The 20,923-nt window shown below is 46.9% G+C and overlaps 1 protein-coding gene across 13 annotated transcripts in view; it reads right to left on the reverse strand.

Annotated features, from left to right (window-relative positions):
• Positions 1 to 28: 28 nt before the first annotated feature.
• TMCC1 (transmembrane and coiled-coil domain family 1) overlaps positions 29 to 20,923 on the reverse strand; it is a 201,610-nt gene continuing 180,715 nt past the window's right edge. For all 13 annotated transcript variants that reach the window (XM_006160666.3, XM_006160665.3, XM_014592476.2 and 10 more), the window contains 3 exons: positions 18,140 to 19,074; positions 3,150 to 3,285; positions 29 to 1,445 (listed from right to left, as the gene is read on the reverse strand). In XM_006160666.3, the coding sequence (XP_006160728.1) occupies positions 1,131 to 1,445; positions 3,150 to 3,285; positions 18,140 to 19,074 (1,386 nt within the window). In that variant the 3' untranslated portion in view covers positions 29 to 1,130. The remainder of the gene's footprint in view (positions 1,446 to 3,149; positions 3,286 to 18,139; positions 19,075 to 20,923) is intronic.

The raw sequence follows: 20,923 nt of genomic DNA on the forward strand, positions 1-20,923 counted from the left end.
GCGGGGGGGGGGGGGGGCACCCCCAAAGCCAGCCACGGCAGCCAGAGAAGGGGGTCGAAGCTGCATCTCAAGACAAGGGCGGCAGAGGGCAGCATTTACAGCAAATCTTTCTTCCTCCAACTGTTTCAAGACCAGAGAGCAGCACGCTTAAATATCCACACATTTCTTCATTTAAAAACATCACTTCTTTATTTCAAAGGAAAAATAAAAGACCCCCCCAACCCTTTCCAAAAAAACCCAATAATAATAATAACAATAATAAAAAATCCTATTAGAAACCATAAGGAAGCACTGAGAGTTTGAGTATTACATTCTTCAAGTATGCTGTTTGGATTTATTTTTTTCAGTTGGTAACTATATATATATATATATATATATATATATATATATGTGTATATATATATACACACACACATATATATATATATACCTTAAAAGTGCGGCCAAGGGATTTTGCTTAAAATTAAGTATGTAGAGGGCTACTTCAAAATACTGCAGAGGACCGTGCAGTGATCCTTGGGGCCACGATAATCTCACTTCCGTATCCTAGCAGACGCTAAGGGACCAGGTTCTAAAGTGATCATCCTTCCAGGGTTGGCCAGCGTGGGTAAGAAAGCCAGGGAGATCCACGTGTTCTTCCACGGACAAGGGAAATCTACCCTGAATCCAAAGCTTCCGACGGGGAATGTGGCAGGCGTTCACAGTAAAGTCAGTCTGGGGCGGGGAGAGGTGGTGAGCTGGGACGAGGCGTGGTGTTACGTTTCCCTGGTTTACCCTCCGCAGGTTTCTCGACCTTTCGGTGAGTTTTAGTGCAGTCCTTCAAGCCACCATGTAGAATGCCCTTCAGTGTGCTCCAGATTGTTGGTTCTTGTTAAAGGACTGGTTCAGTTTTGCATCCCAAGGAAAACCATGCTACATAAAAATGATCCAAGATTTTTGCCCAAAAAACTTCTTGGATAAAATCTAAAAAATACTATTGCAATTGCATCTCTTGAAGAAAAAAACATTATTCTAAATGTAAACAGATTCACTCAACTCTTCTGTTGTAGAAAACTTCCGAATAGGTAAGTGGCTGTCTCTCGCTGCATGCACTCGCCAGAGGGTGGGGAGCACTGCCTTCCAGGCCAGCATCATCTGGGGGGTGAAAAGAACCGTTCCACGTAGCTGAAGAGGGCGTCCCAGTGCTTCCAGAGAAAGGCAATGAAAGCCAGCAGGAGTAAAGTGCTGAACGTCCTGTTGCGAGTCTTCATGAGGGGGACCACGCAGTTGGCCACGGTGGAGACGAAGACCAGGAGCACCGCCATCACGGCCAGGAGGATGTTGATGAGCTTGCCCAGCAGGTTGCGGGCGGTGGCGTTCTCCAGCCCCTCCAGCTGCACCACCTGCTGCTGCTGCTGCTGCAGCTCCATCTTGGAGATGCGGGTCTGGCAGGCCTCCAGGGCTTCCTGCGGGCCGGAGCAGGGGAGAGTTAGCCTTCCACTTGCTTGGGCATGCCAGATGCACCCTGAGCTACACAACGATTTAAAATAAGCTACAGCCTTGACCCCGAGAGGCCAGATGCACACTGCATGATTCAAGTGACCTTTATCCCCCTAAATTGCCCTCCACTGCATTCCTGTGGGACGGTCACCTTATTTGGTTCAGATATTTTAATGATAAGACCTCAAATAAATGATTTCTCTTTTTTCGCTTAAAATTGATTACTCCAGGTTGCATAGAATACACACGCTTGTTCACCATAAAACATTTCAAATAGAACACAGTCTCTCTTGACATGTTCTTCAACTCTGGTCCCTGCCCACCCAGTAACACAGTAACACTGATGTGTTCGCCCTTTTACCTGTGTTTAAGTGTGTAAGTATGTGTTCCTAGGGAAATGTATAGAATTGTTGTTTTTATTTCTTGTTTGGACACAAATAGTACCATACTATAGGGATTGGTCTACGACTTGCTGTTTTCATTCAACAGTAGGTCTTGGCGAGTTCTCTCCATGTCAACATGTAGAAATCCATTTCACTCTTTCTAACCACTATGTAGCATTTTACAATACAGATATGTCATAGTTCTATTCAGCCAGTTCCCTCTTGGGGATGTTAGGGTGTTTCCAACTTTTCCACTGTGAAAACAATACAGTGAACAGACCTCCTTGTGCATGTACCTGGTGTTTTCTGAGTCAAGTCAATCCTTGACAGTAATGGAAGGGACCTCTGACTCTGCCTTAAGAAGGGAGTACTCAGTCCCTTTCAGGGGACCTCTGTGAGGATGACTATGCCCGCATAGTAGACTGAACCTTTAAAGGACTCTGCTGTCCTCAGCGTCATGCATGGCCCTCCCCACCTATGAGTTCATATGGATTTCACCCTAAGACCCAGGGGACAGACCCGTTTCCCTGGCTATGGTCAGGTATTGGCCAACGTTCAGCAGTGGGTGGAGCTCTGGGTTTTTCTGGCCTTTGTGTCAATGGGTCCTGGTTTCCTGGTATCTGAAGTAAGGTTTAGGCAATTTCAGATGGAAACCAGTTGAGAACGGATGAACAGGGGGTACGGCTCAGTCCAGGACAACTTTGGGAAGAAAAAAACCTAAATCAGAGTTCATGGCCGCTGGAGAAAGGAGCCATACATGCCCTCAATTCCCCTAGGTCCTGGCCACTTCTCTTCCGAGACGCTTTCATGTGAGACCACCGAGAACTCTTACCCTAGAACTAAGAACGAATTAAATATTCACGTTCCCCACAGAGCAGACGGACGACTACCAGCCTTCAACAGTACTGCCTCAGGGGCTGTTCTCACTGACTGCCTGGCAGTGTGCCTCTAAGACATCTGAGCTGGCACCGGGGACAAAGCCCACTTCCCACAGGAGAAGACTGGCGAGATGGCCGTAAGACTTCAAGAGCAGCTCTTGACGCAGTAACCAACGGATGCAGGCACGTGGCTGTCTACATGCTGAGATGACCTGTGACCCCAACGACATTCCCAAGAACTCAAGCAAGCGTGTGTATGCCCCCAGTGGTACAGGCCTCTGAGAGATGCCCCTCAGCCACTTGAAGAGTCCATTTACTACAGGTGTTCTAATCTTCTCCTGATACTCCACCTCCTATCTTTTCTCCCTCTATGACCCTCTCGTGTTCTGATGTTATACTTCATGCTAACCTGGATGTCCCGGGCCCGCTCATAGGACTGATATGCAATTTTCTCTTCCATGCTGGCCAACTCCTGCTTCAAGTTCAAGATTTCATTCTGGTGGAGCTCCGTTAGGTCATTTAGTTGTTCTTCTAATCGTTCACATCTAAGAGGAAAAAGTTAGAGTTTTATGCAAAATCTCTATCTTTCCTGGTATCTACACCCAATCTCCAAAGCCCATTCTGCAAAGGGAGAAAATAAAAGCACAAAGAAATTGAGTGGCCAGGGGTTATAGGGCATGCCAGAGGGTATAGCTTAGTCCTTGGAAAGGGCAGCTTGTCACAAGGCCAAACCATACAGCAACATGGTTCTTCCAATCTTCTCAGCACACAGTATTTGCAGCAATGCCAGCGGCCCTGGTTAGCTCCGAGCATAGTCAACAGAGAGAGTTCGTACTCCATGGGAGAGGCCAAACTGAGGACAACGAAGCAGACCTCCTCAGAGGATAAACAGCACAGGAATGAACACTGACCAGTAACCAGTGGCTTATCCAACATGGACAACTCACACCACTCACCTGGATGGTCAGGATTCAGAGCTCTAGAATGCCAGAGCTGGAGGGGCCTATCCTTCCATGGCCACCCACAGGTCTGGGGCATTTCAGTCGACAAATGTTTACTGAGAGCCTGCTGTGTACCAGGCATGTTGAAAGTATAAGGAATGCTGTGGAAAGCAAGACAGTGTACCCGTCCTCAGGAGTACACATTCTGTGTGTGTGCGTGTGTGTGTGGCGGGGTATACAGAAAAGCCACAGCATTTCAGGTATGGATACATCGTAGGTCCATAGGGACAACACGGAAGAGTGTCTGGAAGCTGCTGACACTGGAATGGTGAGGGAAGGCCTCTTTCCAGCTCAACATTTTTCACGAGGAGGACTGAAACTGCAGTGATTCACACAGAACTTCTGAAGATGTGGAGGTCAGAGTATCTTAAGCAGAAGAAACAGCAAGTAGAAAGTTCTCAAGATGGGACTAACTTAGCATGGCTGAGGGGCAGGGAGCAGGCCACTGTGGCAGTAGCTCCGTGAAAACCAGGGAGAAGAGCAGAGATAAGATTCCTTGGGAGTGGGCTGTTTCGTTCACCATGTACCTCTAGTGCTCAGGGCCACAGGTGAAGAGTAGAGTACATGTACTCAACGTGCTAGAGTCGTACACCTACATCGGAGGAGAGGGAAATCCGGCCTCCAGAGGTAGGCAGAGGGCCAGCTGGTGGCATGCTGGTGAAGGCAGCTGGATCTCATGTGGCTGACTATGTGGTTTGAGCGCTGAATCTGGTGGCTTGAAAAACACACCACGTACGTGTGCGTGTGTGCCCAAAATCTTGAGAGGAGAATGGAGACGAGGGTGCGGTGTGGCCATCCCCCCCAAGAGGGGTGCTTTCTCCCTTTCCTTCTCCCTTTCTTTCTCTGTCTCTCTGATGAGTACAAGTGCCCTATAGCAAAATCACACCCCCCAAAAAAGAAAAAAAAAAGAGAACGAGAGAGAAAAGAGCAGGTGGAGGTGGGGAGAGGAGCGGGGATTCTAAAGACAGTGAGTAGGCCTGAAGCAGTCACTGAGTGGGGAGTGACGGGTGTACGTGGTGTCTTAGGAAATGAGCTGCCTGGCTAGTGTGAAGGGAGCACACCAGGCCCAGGCAAGAGGCAGGAAAAAGTTGAAGATCACGCAGTCCAAACACTAGGAGCAAAGGGTAGGAGAGAGGGAAGAATGAACGTGCCTCTAGCTTCTGGTGATGAGCGTGGAAGCCTCTCCGTCAGACAGAGGGCAGCTAGGCAGGGGTCTTCCCTACAGGGGACTAAGCCACCACTAAGACAGCAACACCTAACACCAGCTGGTGAGCCTCAGGGGACTTGGCAATCAAAGAAACCCCACCCCAAACCAAAAACCAAAACCCCAAACCATCAGAACGACCTCAAACATTGAAAGCATTTGCCATGGGGCATGTGTGCTCGCCAGAGAGACTGATCTATATAAAGAGAAAGCACACGTGCTAGAGAGAGTGAGAAAGCACCCCCTGGGGAGATGGCCATCCTGTGACCCCTTCTCCTCCAACCTTCTCTCGGGATTTTGGGCACGCACACGTGCCTGGTATGTTTTTCTTTTCTTTTCTTTTTTTAAAGAATTATTTTATTTAACTTTATTTTCATTTGACCAGAGAGGGACAGAGTGAGAGAGAGGAGGGAAAGTGAGAAAGCAGGTCAGCAGGTCTGGGACTCGAATCACGGTTGGCCATGTGGGAGTCCAGCGCCCGTAAGAGCCGCGCCACCTGCCGGCCCCAACCTGGCGTGCTTTTCAAGCCACCGGGTCCAGGGCTCAAACAGCACAGTGTGCTGTGTGGGAGCCAGCTGCCTTAACCACCTTGCCATGGCTGGCCCTGTACCGCTTTGTTTCATGCTGAAACTCTTCCTGCACGGATGTGGCGGAGCAGACGGATCCGAAAACATTCCCAGCTTTCACTGGTGAGCAGGCCTGTCCTCCCTGGGAGTGCCTTTGCATCTCGTTTTCTGCCCAGGGTGAGCGCTCAGAAACAGGAGCCATCTCTGCAGGTGTCTTTCCACCAAATTTTAAATCCACAGCGATTGCCCTATTTTAGACCTTGTTTTGTGGTGTACTTAGTATCTGATGATCAGCACTCTCTCTTTTCACTAGAAATTTTTAAAAAGCGATGCTCCAGGGCCAGCCCTGTGGCAACTGTGCCGAGGGAGCCGGGTCCTGCACGGCTGACCATGGTCTGGATCCTGGTACACGGATGGAAGGAGACATGGGGACACCTCTGGTGTGTGTTTTCTGGGCCACCGTGCCCACTGTCTGGCCCACAGACAGGCCCTCTGGACTGTTGGGGGATCTCAGTTGACAGTAACAGGGCTCACACGTACCACTAGAAAAGAGTTAAAATTCACCCAGCTTTATTCAGTTTACTTTGCAAATTCATTTTAAAAACCCCAAGAGGTCAGAGGCAGTGCCTTCATGGATGAGGACACTGAAGCCCAGGGACATTCTAAAGTGACTTACCCAAGGGCACACAGATATTTAACTGAATGACCAGGATTTGAATCCAAGTCTATTTGACTTTAACACTCAAGTTCAAAAACTTTACCCTGTGACTCCATTGTGAAACCGCTCCCTAAAGAGAGGTGAGAAACCCAAGTCAGGCAGACAGCATTCCTGACCATGAAGCCAGCAAGTGGGCTGGCAGTGCTACACTGACATGTGGTTGGAGCTAAATGTCAGGGTGGGAGGAGGAGGGACGTAATAAAAAGATTAGGGACCTATAATCAAAGAGAAGATAATAGGGATGGTTCTGTGGTACAGTGGTAACCTGCCGCCCAAGAGAAGCCAGATCCCACATGGCAACCACAGCTCAAATGCCCAGCCTGGTCAGCCTGAAACCCTTAGGGCACACACTCGAGTGGCCCAGACCCGCTGGGCTGGAGGACTGGAGAAAGGGGATCATGTTTAACCAGACCCCGTGGAGGGAGCTCACCTCTCGTTTGTGTGCACGGTGTGTACTTTATCACGAATAAAGAAAACAGGTAGTCACGGAATTACTATGTGAACCAGTAATTCTGCTGCAAGCCAACACTGAAATGAAAACCTGCTTCTGTACAAACTGGTGCATGAACGTTCACAGCATGACTCATAATAGCTAACAAGAAGAGACGACCCACACGTGTGAGTGCTCACCGCACAGTAATAAGCCGTCTTGGCTGCTCACGAGTAAAGTACACGTCCTGTCCCCTAATCTGCCTGTCACTGCCCCTGAACTTGCTGTTCTCTCCCCATCCCCCTTTATTGTTTTTACTCAGCTAGAGAGAGAGAAAGTGAGAAACTGAGACTGTAGGTAGCATGCTGGCTAAGGGTGCTGGACTCTGACACGGCTGACCATGGTCTGAGTCCCGGACCTGGCAGCTTGCTTTCACACTTTCCTTCTCTCTAACCCTCTGGTCAAATGAAAATGGATGAATAAATAAATAAACTTAAATAAAAATAAGTTTTTAAGAAAAAAAAAGAAAGTGAGAAATGAGAACTCCACTCCCCTCCCCGGGGGGATGGCCCACTGCAATCCCTGTTCCTCATTCGCTTCTTGGGATTTTGGGTACACAGGCACACACACCTGGTGTGATCCTCAAGCTACCAGGCCTGGGACTTGAACCATGCAGTTGGCTATGTGGGATCCAGCTGCCCCAACCTCCGAGCCATCTCCTGGCCCTATTCCTTTCCCCTTTAATTGATGGGTATTCACAGAAACATTAGGATATAAAACACAAATGTGAATGAAGTTTCACTTTTCAACCAAGCATGTGTTGGTGTTTATGCATATACATACATACGTACATACATACATACATACATACATACACACACACTGTCCTCAGCACTTGCTCCCATTAATCTCGAACCTCGTAAGACAACGTTTATCAAATAAAGGTCACTAACTTGACTGGCTGGCCCTGGCCTAGTGGTTGAGAAAGCTGGATCGCACATGGCTGACCACAGTAGTTCGAATCCTAGCCCTAAGCAACTTGCAAAACACGCTGGGTCCATGTGCCTGCATGCTCCAAAGCCCAACAGGCTGGAGAAACAGAGAAGCGATGGCAGCTCACAAGCCCTCTGGCAATTAAAAGAAAAAAAGCTGCTACATGTCAAAGGTTCTGGGAGTCATTTTCAAATTGGATTTGATCCGTTCTATATTATATCTAAAAGCTCTTCCCATTTTTCACTCCTTCAACTCTGCACCTACTTTGTACTTAGAAATAAACAAACCTACTTACTCTACGAGCAATTGCAAAGATTAAATGAGGAGACAGGGGCCAGCATGTGTAGTGGTGGTGAAGGTGCTGGACTCTCACATGCCCGATCATACTTTGAGTGCCAGGCCCAGCAGCTTAAAACTCATGCTGGACACATGTGCACGTGTGCCCCAAATCCTGAGAGAATGGAGGTGAAGGGACTGCTGCATGTCCATCTCCCCCTGGGAGGGGGTGGGTGACTTCTTGCTTTCTGTTTGTCTGTCTCTGTCTCTTCGGCAAGCACATGTGCCCTATAGCAAAAATCTCTTAAAAAAAAAAAAGAGGAGACCGATGTCAGATGTCTGGCACAGAAGAGGTGCTCAGTGAGACAGGCATGGCGAGTATACATCTGGTTCCATTTTTGTCATCTGTGACCATCCTAGTTCTTCCCAACCATCCCTGGTGGGGTAGCTAAAAACAACTGCTTGTGGGAACCAGCAGTTAGCGTAATGGCTATGTCGCTGGACTCCCACGTAGTCGACCGCGGTTCGTGTCCTGGACCCGGTGGCTTAAAACTCACGCCGGGCGCGTGTGCGTGCATGCCCAAGATCCCGAGAGGAGAGTGGAGGCGAAGGGATTGCGACGTGACCATCCCCCCTGAGGTGCGATTTCTCGCTTTCTGTCTCTCTGTCTCTCTCTGTCTGTCTGGCGAGCGCACGCGCACGTAAAAATCTCTCCAAAAAAAAAAAAACAACTGCACATGGTCTCCAGAGCTGGGTGGCTCCATGCTTACTGATTTCCCACTTCCCACTTTTTTATTTACTTTTTTTTTTTGATTGTAGGAAAACATATACTTGCCAGAGAGATAAAGAGGGAGAGACAGAAGCCGAGGACCCCCATCCCAGGAGGATGGCCATTGCTACAATGCCTTTTCCTCCACTCTTCTCTCAGGAGTTTGGGCATACACACACACTTGCCTAGCGTGCTTCTCAAGCCATCGAGTTTAGGACCCAAACTGCGCAGTGGACAATGTGGGATCTGGCTGCCTTACCCACCATGCCACTAGCTGGCCCCCAAATTCTTTCTCTAGCCTCCCTTTCTTCTTCTACCTGTGTGTCCTCAATTTCATGTACTTTGGGATCTCCCGCTGTTTCCAGTCCATCTGCGGCGTGTGTCCTCCGACACCACACGACGAGCACACATACTATCTTCTCCACTCTGGGCGCATCAAGCCTGTCTGCAGGCATGTGGCGGGTACCTGGCTCAACTTGGCCAAGTCATTCGACTAGCTCCATCCCCTGGCTTGTCCCAAGCTTTCCTTTCTAATGATGACGCTGTTTCTCCTACCTCCCTTCCCTGGCATGCTTCTGTATGTGTATGAGGGAAGGTGTCTCAAGTAAACTTCAACGAATTTCCAAAAACCTCCAGGAAGAGCTGAGTAGAAACTGCTGATCCTCATGCCCTTGGAGGAAACAAGGCCCTCTGGAGATGAAACAATCTACTCAGTCACAAGGGAAGGTAACAGCAAGATCTCAACCGAGAGTCTGCCCTCGTGAGAGAATCCAGTACTCTATTAGTAAGTAAACAGCGAGGTAGCATTTGGGTAAGCAGAACGAGCTCCACTTTTCAGCAGATGGGACAAACGCGCCACAAGACTTGCCGAGGTGATACAAAGCTGCGGAACTCAAGGGTGAAGCAAGACCCACAATGGGTCCCGTTGGAACAGCCCCATTAATTCATCAATGAATAACTACCAGCATTATGTTTCCCTCTTCAAGTCGTGAGAATTACCTGGAGAATGAAGACTTTCTGAAAGAACAGAAAAGTTGCAGCTGTTATTGTGTAGCTGACACCCCGTAATACTCACACAAACAATAGTGTTAAGAGTCACCATAGTGAGCACCTCCAACCTGCAGGAAACACCGGGAGGAAACTGAGAAAGCCATAAACCTTGAGGCTTTGTCAAGGCTGATGAGCAAAGAAGTTGGAAAAATGCCCTTGGTGTCCTGGAATGCAGATCTGCTGGGTCGCCCTTGATACCTTGAAAGAACTCCTCCATTCTGTCATTACGCAAGCACTTTCCCCTCATTTGTTCGCCCAAAACCTGGGAGCTTATTCCTCAGCTCTTTCCACAGCCTCAACGTGACCATGCTTGGCACTGACACTTTTGCGGGGCCATCAGCCCCAGCGTGGCTTATGTAACCGCCACTGGAAATTCTGGTCTGAAAACGGGCTAACACAGAGAGCCCAGTGAAAATGATGCGGTGCTTTTTTGGGTGGAGAGTATGCTGGGAGGATTTCAATGCAATCGACTTAAATATCAAACGCATCACAATAAACACGAGCACCAATAAGAAGAATGATAATTACCCCTGTCCCCCGCCTTTTCATGTATGGCGTCTGCCTCTAAGGAACTACGATTTATGAAGACATTTCTATATTAATCTTCATGTCCTTCCTCCCTGGGAGGTACTTCGATTCTATAATTAAGAAACAAGAGGCCCAGAACAAGGCAGTGAGTCCTGGTAAGCTAGTGTGGCATACAAAGAATGGGAACTGCTTGGTTCCCATTTCCTCTTTTTAGATTTGTTTTATTGTTGTCTTTAAAAAAAAATTATTTTGGTATTATTAATCAAATGCAAAGTCTGAATAACAAAGGTAAGAAAGCACCCATACTCTAGCTCCCACAAACTTCCCACTAGCCCCACGGTTAATTTTTTTTTTTGGGGGGGGAGAAGTTTTTGCTATAGGGCCCATGTGCTCTCCAGAAAGATGGAGAGAGGGAGAGAGAGAGAGACAGACAGACAGACAGAAAGTGAGAAATCATCCCCCAGGGGAGATGGCCACACTGCAATCCCTTCTCCTCCATTCTCCTCATGGGATCTTGGGCACGCACACACCAGCCCCGTGTGAGTTTAAGCCACCGGGTTCAGGACTCGAACCGCAGTCGGCTACATGGGAGTCTAGCAACATAGCCATTACTCCAAATGCTGGTCCCAACCCCATGGTTAATGTTAAAATCTCTTTTGCTTACCCTACATGCTAGTGTTTACTTACTTCCTGTCTAAATTTCAAAGTGGAGAAATGAGGTACCTAAAGAACTCATAGGAAGAACAGCTCCATCTTTCATTAAATATTAATATCAAACAAAAGAGTTGGGTGGGAAGGGAAGTAAAATTGTGGACAGCTTTCATATCTTATTTTTTTTTGAAACCAAGAAATCCCTTTTAAGAGCTTGAATGCCTTCCCAGGGCACTAACTAGAGCTCTCTTGTCATGGAAGGTGAGGTTGGGGGCTGGTAGATTCTTGATCCTACATGTCTGTGATTTTGGCTGCCACATGCTTTCACATAATTACAGCTGGAATAAGAAGCAGCATGAGATTAATAATCTAATTTTGAGGATTTCTACTCAAAGATCCTTCCTAAATAATTATAACCCAAAGAGAACCTAAACAAATATGGTTTGAGTTTAGTTATTAGTAAACAGAAAGTCTTAACACTACAAGTTTTTTTAAAAATCAGGTTATAGCAATTAAAGAATAATTATCTATTTAATTTTATTTATTATTATTATTTTAATTTGCTATAGGGCATGTGTGGCCAGAGAGAGACAGAGAGAAAAGGAAAGTGAAAAAGCAAGCTGCCAGGTCTGGGACTTGAACCGTAGTTGGCCATGTGGAAGTCCAGTACTTAACCACCATGCCACCTGCTGGCTCCAGGTTACAGCTTTTTAAAAAATGAATTAATTAATTATCATAATTTTAATCAACAGAGAAAGACACACATAGAGAGAGAGCGTGGGAAAGCAAGAAAGCAAGCCACCAGGTCTGGGACTTGAACTGCAGTCAGCCATGTGGGAATCTAGCACCTCAACCACCACACCACCTGCTGGCCCCAGTAGCTGCATATTTTAAAAGCAGGTATAATTTACCTTCCACTGAGGTAAAATCTGTGCTATCTACAATGTATTAAAACATACCCGCATCTTGCTGAAGGTGAATCATTCACAAAAGAATACTGATCTTGAAAATGTGTTTCAGTCACCAGATTAGACAACACAATAGTTACCGTCCTAGATCAGTGATAACTCAGGGGCCCTTTTGGGTCAAATTCCTGGAGAATGAGAAACTGAGTGAGCGCACAGGCTGGGAATGCTTTACCTAAAGCATTGCTCTGGGTGTGGCTCACCTCTGAGAGCCAGTGGTACGTCCTAGTTGGGCAACAGGTCACTAGGGCAGGCTGGCTGAAGAAACTTGAACAACAGGTACTGGGAGGAACAGGAAGCACTCGGCCCCAGGGATGACACCACAGACAACTATGGGAGCAGGCCACTGCGCAGTTTCCCAAGTGCATACCAGAGACCTGAGGTAGCCTGCTAATGTTTGCCTGGGAAGGAGGCAGGGCTGGGCTAGGGGTATGGCGTGTGGTAGGAGCCGGAACAGATTCCTGGACTGGGGTGAACGCATGTTTACCTTTGTTGCCTCGTTTCTACTGAAGCCTGAAAAGAAGCGAGGGAAGTGCCTTCAGCAGAAGGGGGGAAGAGCACAATAACCTAAAGAGTACAGGGAAAAGAGAAAACCGAGAAGGCTTTCCGGTTGATTTGGAAACGTGACGAGTGCCAGCTTAAGACCCTGGTATACTCCTGACCTCTGTATTCCCCTAGAAGTAGTGGAGTGGGAGGATGCCCCTGTTCTAAGCAGGCACCAGACTAGTGCTTCACACACATTCAGTGCGTCCTCAGCTCTGCACGAGATGCCATGACTGAGCAGAGGGGGAAACGGGCGCAGATAAAGCCACACAGCTTAGGCAATGCCCAAACTGGCCAGCATATTCAAGCTAATCCAGGCCATGGAATGAATGGGGGTTAACTAATACCCCCTTTCCTCCTCTATTACCTCTTCAGTGGCTAAACCTGAAAGAGATCGCCAGTAAAAAAGCTCTTACGGAAGGTCTGACCCCTTCTGAACACCATCCAGTTGGGATTTTTTCACTCTTACAATTGATCCATATTCTCAGTTTCTACACGAAATTCATTGTCTGAAATGAGCCTACATATCTTCTGGAGACCCAGGTCGGTTTCAGTCGACAGACTTACAACTGGGAAAAAAGGGGTACAATACTGGGGTGCATAGAAAAACATATGAAAATGCACCACGACCCTCCCAACCACTAACAGCTCCATCTGCGCACGCCTGTCTCCCGTTCGGCGACAGCAACGCCAAGCAGAACTGGGGCTAAACGGCTCTCTGTCCAGTCGGAACGCCCACGGGCCGTGCCTGGGTTAGCCCAGTTACTAACTGTGCTACCGCCTGTGACGGCTGCTCCTGGTGACTGCCTGCCTCTGTATTTTTGCTCTTATGACTCAGTACAATTTAAAATATCCCTGGGCTTAATACAAACATTCTCAGAAGCTGATTTCCAAGGGACAGGAATCCCCTTAAAATAGAAGCGTTCCGAGTGGCACTAAAGCTCACCGCACAAGCAGGGCCGTCGTCCGCCCCCACGCCAGGCCAGGCAGGAGCCGGACTTTCTCCTTCGGCAGCCTCTTAATATATTACACCCACTGAAAAACCGAGGACAATTTTTCGCTGAAAACTAGATAAACATGAAATCGTTTTATGGTGTGACCTGGCAAAAGTCACTTTCTCTCCCTGGGCGTCAGTGTACACATCTGTAAATGAGGTCCAACTGGGCACCTAGGGATCCCTTCTTCCTCTGGGGACTGTGAACCCCGATGCCACTAACACTTTAGTGGGACCAAGAGACAGTTGGACAAGAGATTCTTGTAAGCGAAGGGCTAACCCGAAGTCAGCACAGATCCCATCACTGAAAGGCCGTCTAAACCTGCCTCCGACCTCCCTCAAGCACACCACATCATTCCTGTCAGAGAGCTGGAAGCGAGGCTCAGAGACTCATGCCTCTTTACTGCTTGGAGGCTGCGTGGAGTTCAGATCCAGCCTCTGGATGGTGAACTGGGCTAAGGGCATCTGAGTGCCGAGAGTACTGCATCAGCTGTGGTACGCCACATGGTGAAGAGCGCACAGAGACTACCACAGGCTTCAGAACGCCTCTGACCACTGCAGGGTGAAGCAGATGGTCTCGGCAACTGCTCTGACCTGCTGCCATTACCACTGGGGTCGGCAGCGAGGGGAGCATGCTGAGTGAGTGACACTGAGAAGGGGCTCTGGAGGGGAGAGTGATGGCTTGGGGAGGGCTTTGCTTTAGTAGGCATAGCTACGAGACTAGCTTGGAGAAACTTTCTGGAGCTTGCATATTCACAGAATTTTATAAAATGTTAAAGACAGTGACTTGACTTATTGTGAACACACTCTGACCTGAGAAAGACTGCCCAATACCCATAGCCAATGCAGCTAATGCTTCATACAGATACACTAGTCTTTCAACGATACAGACTTCAGGGTTGAGCTGGGAAAAAAGGTGTCCAGGTATGAGAAGAACAGTGGATTTGAAGTTAGATAAAACTGAGTTTGAATTCTGGCTTTACCACTTATCACTTACTAAGTGACCTTTAGACAAAGTAAAATTAAAAACAAAACAAAATGAAAAAACCCACTGGCCTAAATTCCCTCATCTGTAAAATGGAGACAATACAAGCCACCTATGGGGCTATTGTGAGGTTACACAAGGCATCTAGTAGGTCAGCCAGTGGTGTGGTGGTTAAGGCAGCTGGATACTACCTGGCTGACTGCGTGATTCAAGCCCCAGACCTGGTGGCTTGAGAAACACACTGAGCATGTGTGCATGCACGCCTAAAATCCTGAGGAGAACGGAGAAGGGATTGTGGCTATCCTGTGTGGGGGGTGATTCTCATTCTCTCTGGTGAGTTCACATGCCCTATAGCAAACTAAGAAAAAAAAGTGTAAAGCACCCAGCATTATGCCTATTACAGGGCTCTAGTAAATGCTGTTGGTGGGATGCTGTCCTCATCATCACCAAATAACGACACTGAGCACGGCCTACCTTGTCAACTACAAGTAAGATAAAGTAAAGCATAGGCCAAAAATGCATCTGGAGCAGCCATGCACACATGAACTGGTTTCTGGTAGAGGAGCCTGTGAAGTCCACTCCTACCCTACTTCCTTCCTAGACAGAAAGCAAAACCTACAACAGAGCAGAGACAGAATTAGTAAAGGAAGACTGTGGCAGACAGCTCACTAACTGTGGAGGAGATGTGGAATGGAGAAAAACAGGCTATAAAAAGCAGACACGGGAACTAAAAAGAGCGTAGGACCATTTACTGTCAAAGGCGTACAAGCGTACAGCCTCTCTAACCGAGAGCATCGCGCCATACGACGGCACTGCTGCTCTCAGCTACTCCCACCACGCTAGTTCAGTGTACTTCGTTAGACGCAAGCAGAGGAGTTCTCCCAAAGGCACAAAATGTGAAGTTTTGGTGCTTGAAACAGGCTTCAATTTGTGGGGGAAAACTCACTCATGTGAAAGCACTCAGAGACCAGCAGTGAGCTCAGTACACGCACTGTGCAGAGACGTGTACCAGAGGGAGATCGCTGTACCAGAGGGAGATCGCTAACTGCTGTGTGGGGGCGTTGCTGGTGCATCAAGATGGCTGAGGACAATGGCTGTGGCTTCCCCACCGCCTTTCTTGGACAAACATGGCTCTCCTTCTTCAAGATCTGGTTTTAAGGGAAAATCACTGTGAAGCTGAAGCAGAATGACAAACATGAGGGAGACGCTCATCACGTCTTTTGTTTTTCCTGCATGGTTTACCTCCCTTTTAGAAAATTCATAAATTTCCTTTTTTCCTCTTTATTCCAAAAGAACGAGTTACTTACCTACCACAGAGAACCCAAAGTACAAGGAAGGAAATGTACTGTTTATTACCCCTTAAGGGGCTTTGATTTGATTCGTCTGAGGAGGGGAAAGGAGGAGCTGAAGTTCTGTCTGGTGTCTGACTTATTTTAACTGGCTCCATGGGTGGGCCTTGGGAGACCTGTGCTTTCCCGTCTTAGAATTTTCACATTGGTCTCTATCCGATTTGAAGACCTAACAAGCTCTATGATGATTTTCGAGCTCTGGAGGCATTTAGCAACTGGAAGTATCTATTCAGAATAAAGGTTTCAAGGCAGGTAGCTGTCTTTCTGAGCAACTGACTGGACTGCCCAGTCTTCCAGTTCAGAGGGAAGCTAGCGGCTCCTACTGAATAGCAACCGAGCACTGGGCCCTGGCTACTGTTTTACCTGTGTTACTTCATTTTGACGTCTTAATTCTCTCATGGAGAACTACTATTGGGCTGTTGGAAAAGTCATGATGTATTTTTTAATGTTCTTCTATGTAAAAATGTGTATGACTTTTCTGATGACCCACCAGTTTCCTGTGTTAAAGATGAGGAATCCAAGATGTAGAGAAATTAGAAATCTTGCCTGGTTTTCAAGGTTAGTAAGCAGTTAAGGAGAACTAGAATTTGAACCTAGGAGTCAGGTTCAATATGGTATAAAGGCTCAGGCGTTTGTTGAGTTCTGAGTATTTAAGATTGCTTACTACTGGGACCAGTAGTTAGTGTAATGACTATGTCGCTGGACTCCCATGTAGTTGACCGCGGTTCGAGTCCCAGACCCAGTGGCTAAACCCACGCTGGGCGCGTGTGTGTGCATGCCTAAGAGAAGTGGTTTCAGAATATGAAACTAAATTACAAAGGTCATAGGACAATGAATAGATTGTGTGTGTGGTTAATTATACTTGTTCTAAAAAAAAAAAAAAAAAAAAAAAAAAAAAACCCCCCCACAAAAAAAAAAAAAAAAAAAAAAGAAAAGAAAGAAAAAAAAAAAAGATTGCTTATTACTAAGGGTTGGCAGGTGGCATGGAGATTAAGGTGCTGGACTCCCACATGGCTGACCATGGTTCGATTCCTGGACCTGGCATCTGAATTTCTCATTTTCCCTCTCTCTCTCTGGTAAAATTTAAAAAATAAGAAGAAAATTAAATTAAATAATTAAAAAAGACTGCCTGCTACTATAGACCACATCTTCTCAGTATATTAAAGAATATATAAAATGCTTAAATAAAAATAGTAATGTATCTGCTTTTAGAACTTCATTTCTCTTTCCCACACTCACTTCTCCCCCTTGAAATCTTGTTAGAACTGAGGCACAGAAGAGTGAAGAGGCAAGATTAAATTACTGGTTAGCATTTTCACCATCTGAAAAGAGTTTACTGCTATATCTTTTCTCAGAGCTAAATGATATGTGCAAATAATTTATTAGACTCTCAGATTATCTCATAAAAGAGAACTTTTAAACGTCATTTTTTTTAAGAGTTGGAAGAGACTGGTCCATCTCTGACATTATGGTGCAAGTACTGAGGATTCCCTCGGTGATAACTGGGGTAGGACCAGAACCCCGGTCCTTGGAGGCCTAACCTGATTGGTGGCTCCCATGAAACTAGTTCCTTAAGACGTACCATGAGGGGCCTGTTTGTGGCTAACAAAGTTTGAATCTGAAGGAGTACTAACTGGGGGTCATTGTTTCTCTCCACGTGTGATGGCAATGGGGGAGGACACAATGGCTGAGAGTGGTCTAATATGAACGTGCAGTATAGCAGAAAACACAAAAAGGAGACCTTTAGCACAGACTGTGACTAAAGCATTTAGCCCTTAGAGAATTCTCTACTGTAGAACCATGTCAAGTTGAAGTTCACTCCCAATTCATACGTGTGCCAATTCATAGTAAAGGTAACAGACATGCTTATCTGGGTTTACTCCTACTCTAATCTTTCTACAACACTTGCCCAGATAAGTGTGTTTAAGGCCAAATATCTGCAGGTTCATGGCATTTTGGCTGAGTTACATCTTTGATTTCTACAGAGCTCTGAGAACTACGGATCTTTTGAATTCAGTGTGGTCCAGTTACAGGCTGCAATGACTGTGCGGCTCTGTAAATGTAAGTGGGTGGAGTGCTTTAGAAGGCCTGGGCTTCATTTTAAAGTCAGAAGCTGCCATGGAAGACTGGAGAGGTATATGCTGCTTCCTCCCCTGACTAAAGAGTTCATCAGTCCATAACCGTGGAGCCTCTTATCTTTGCTATGCCTCTATTCTGCCCTCTGTGAAATAGGCACATGTGTGGATGTCCTGTGATGTATCTCCGGTGCTCTGGAGACTTCAGAGAGAGACAAAGACCTTTCAAAGCCACTTCTTCACATCAAAAGGAAAGGAAACACTGAACCATCACCTCTGGACTTTAATTCCATGTGACTTACCTATATCGCTCCTCCTGTAAGGTCTGCATTATTAAGGAATAGTCCCTTTGATAATGTTCCTTGAGAGTTTCAAAGGATTCCTCCAGCCGGGCCTGGGTTTCCCGGATCTCCTGGATCTCGTGCAGTAGTGCATCAAATCCTGAGCTCTGCATGTCCAGAGTGTTTGTTTTGGAACTGGATGCTCCTACAGCGATGCCTCCAGTAGTGCTGTTGGCTCCCACTGAGCCTGAAGTGGCACTAGAGCAATCCTCCTCGCTACCATATTTGGGGCTTGACTGAAAGTTCGAAATCACTCCCAAAGCCTTCCCCGCTTCATCCACTTGTCCTTCCTCTAATGAGTCCTTCAAGTTAGGGATGTTGTCTGCACTACCAAATTTGTTCCGAATCAGCGAGGCGATCTCCCTGGGCTTTGAGACCACAGCCCCTGCTGCCGAATGGGTGGCCTGTGAGAAGCTGGAAAATCCTCCTTTGACACTATCCACCACACCTTCACTGAAGCCAGTCACCTTTGCGCCCACATCCTTCAGGCCCTGGTGCATGTCCCTGAAGACATCCTTTGGCTGCCGGGGGATCCCATTCTGCTCCACCTCTCGGAGCTTCCTGTGGTAGTGCTCAAGCTTCTTTTGTAGCTGGAGGATGGTCTGAGCAGATTTCTGGTTCTTCTTCTCAAAGACCTGCTTGATCCGGGCGGCCTGCTGCTTGTCTGCACTGTTGGCAAGCTTCAAGTACTCTGCAACGTTGTCGTCCCGGGCCGTCTGTGCAATCTTTATCTGTTCTGTGAGCTTCAGGATCTTCTGCTGCAGGTGAGCGATGGCAGCCTTCGTGCGCTGAGGGTCTGGTGTTCCATCCACGGAATCTGTGTGGATGCTGCCATCAGTGCTCGAGGCCACTGCACTGGAAGTCTGGGCAAGAGTGCTTACTTCCAACCGCTCGATCTAACACAAAAGCAAAAGGTGGGTATTAGAAGGAGCCCAAGAGCACTACTTCTCTGCAACCGACAGGCCAACATGTACCAGCAATCTATCTATTCTCAAATCTCAGCACAGATAGCTAACCTGTCATTTCCTCTGTCCTAAATACACCCATCTCCCTCCTGGATAGCAAGCACACAAGTATATTTGCTTGAAATAAAACAGATATATGAAAAAGGATCTGCACAAGATATTCTTGTGCAAGTAATTCTTCTTTTGCTAGAGAACTTAGCCCAGTATTTCTTTAAATAACAAAGTTCCCTTAGTTGGTTTAAATCATGAATTAATTCACATCCTTCATGCTCGCTTTTGTTCAGAAGCTCATCTATGTAAAACAAGGTGCATCTACATTTCATTTCAATCACATGAACATCGTCTTGGTGTTCAGACATCACTGTGATTTTGATCCATGCTTGCAGATTATGGTCATCTGCAAATGCTGGCAAGGAGTATTTTAAAGGCTAAATTACAATAAAAAAAATGTATCACAATGTCTCTTTATCCAAATCATTTCTTTTCTTTAAGAGAGGTTTTTGCTATATGGTACATGCACTCGCTGGAAAGATGAAGAGAGACAGAGAGACAGAAAGCAAGAAATCACCCCCTGTGGCCATGCCACAGTCCCTTCTTCTCCATTCTTCTCTTAGGCACACGTGCACACATGCCCAGCATGAATTTTTCAAGCTGCTGAGTATGGGACCACAGATAGCGTGGATGGTTATGTCACTGGACTCTCACACAGTAGACTGTGATTTGAGTCCTGGACCCGGTGGCTTATAAAAACTCATGCCAGGCTCATGTGCATATACGTGTCCAAGATCCCGGGAGGAGAACGGAGGAGAAGGGATTGTGGCATGGCCACCCCTCTGGGGGAGATTTCTTGCTTTCTGTCTCTCTGTCTCTCTCCATCTCTCCAGTGAGCACATGTGCCCTATAACAAAAATCTCTAAACAAACAAACAAACAAACCCAAAAAACAAAACAAATCATTTCAAGAGTGATGGGATCATCCTCTCTATCCTAGTAAGGGCACTTAATTGGTAGCTGGAGACAGGCGGAGGTAAGAATGGGAAGGTATTGCTGGAAATGTAATTATGAACGCTACCAAATCATAGGCAACTGTGATAACTTGGGCAGGATAACGCGAACATCCAGGGTCAGGGAGAGTAAGAGACCAGGAACTGAACAAGTCAAGGACCAAGGCCAGATCTTCTAGAGCCCAGATCTTATAGTTTTATCCAGTAAAAGGTTTTTGTTAGGCAAGGGACTCCAAAGTACACAGACGAACTATCCTTTCCTGGAAGTGAGAACCAGTCAAAGGAGCTGAAGAAAACACCAAGCTGTTCACATTTGGAAAGTTTAAACTTTTACAGTTCAGACCAATTAGCCAAAGTGGAGGAGAGGTCAGGCTCCCCATGCCCAGGAGAAGGAAGTCAGAAGATGCCCATGGATGTGGCTTGAGGTGATAATTAAAGTAGGACCCACGTAAAAAGGCTGTAGAAACTGCTCCCTGCTGAGCAGTAACAGAAAGGAGTGAACGATAAAATAACCATCTTAGATAATAAAACTTCCCAGTGCAAGTGTCAAATTCCAGATTTACCATCTCGAAGACTAAGACCACACCCTTTCCTTGGCTTCCTTCCCCAATCTGTACCCAGCAACAATTTGCTAGAAAGAACATACAGGTGACCTCCCCCGAATATTTTCATGATAATATACCAAATCTGAAATACGCCTGACATATCAGTAATTGAGCCACTGGCCTAAAGATGCACGTACTGCTTTGCTGATCTCAGATTTCCTGCCTCGGTCTG

This window comes from Tupaia chinensis, unplaced genomic scaffold, assembly GCF_000334495.1.
Source record: "Tupaia chinensis unplaced genomic scaffold, TupChi_1.0 Scaffold000704_1, whole genome shotgun sequence".
In the NCBI taxonomy this organism is placed as follows: Eukaryota; Metazoa; Chordata; class Mammalia; order Scandentia; family Tupaiidae; genus Tupaia; species Tupaia belangeri.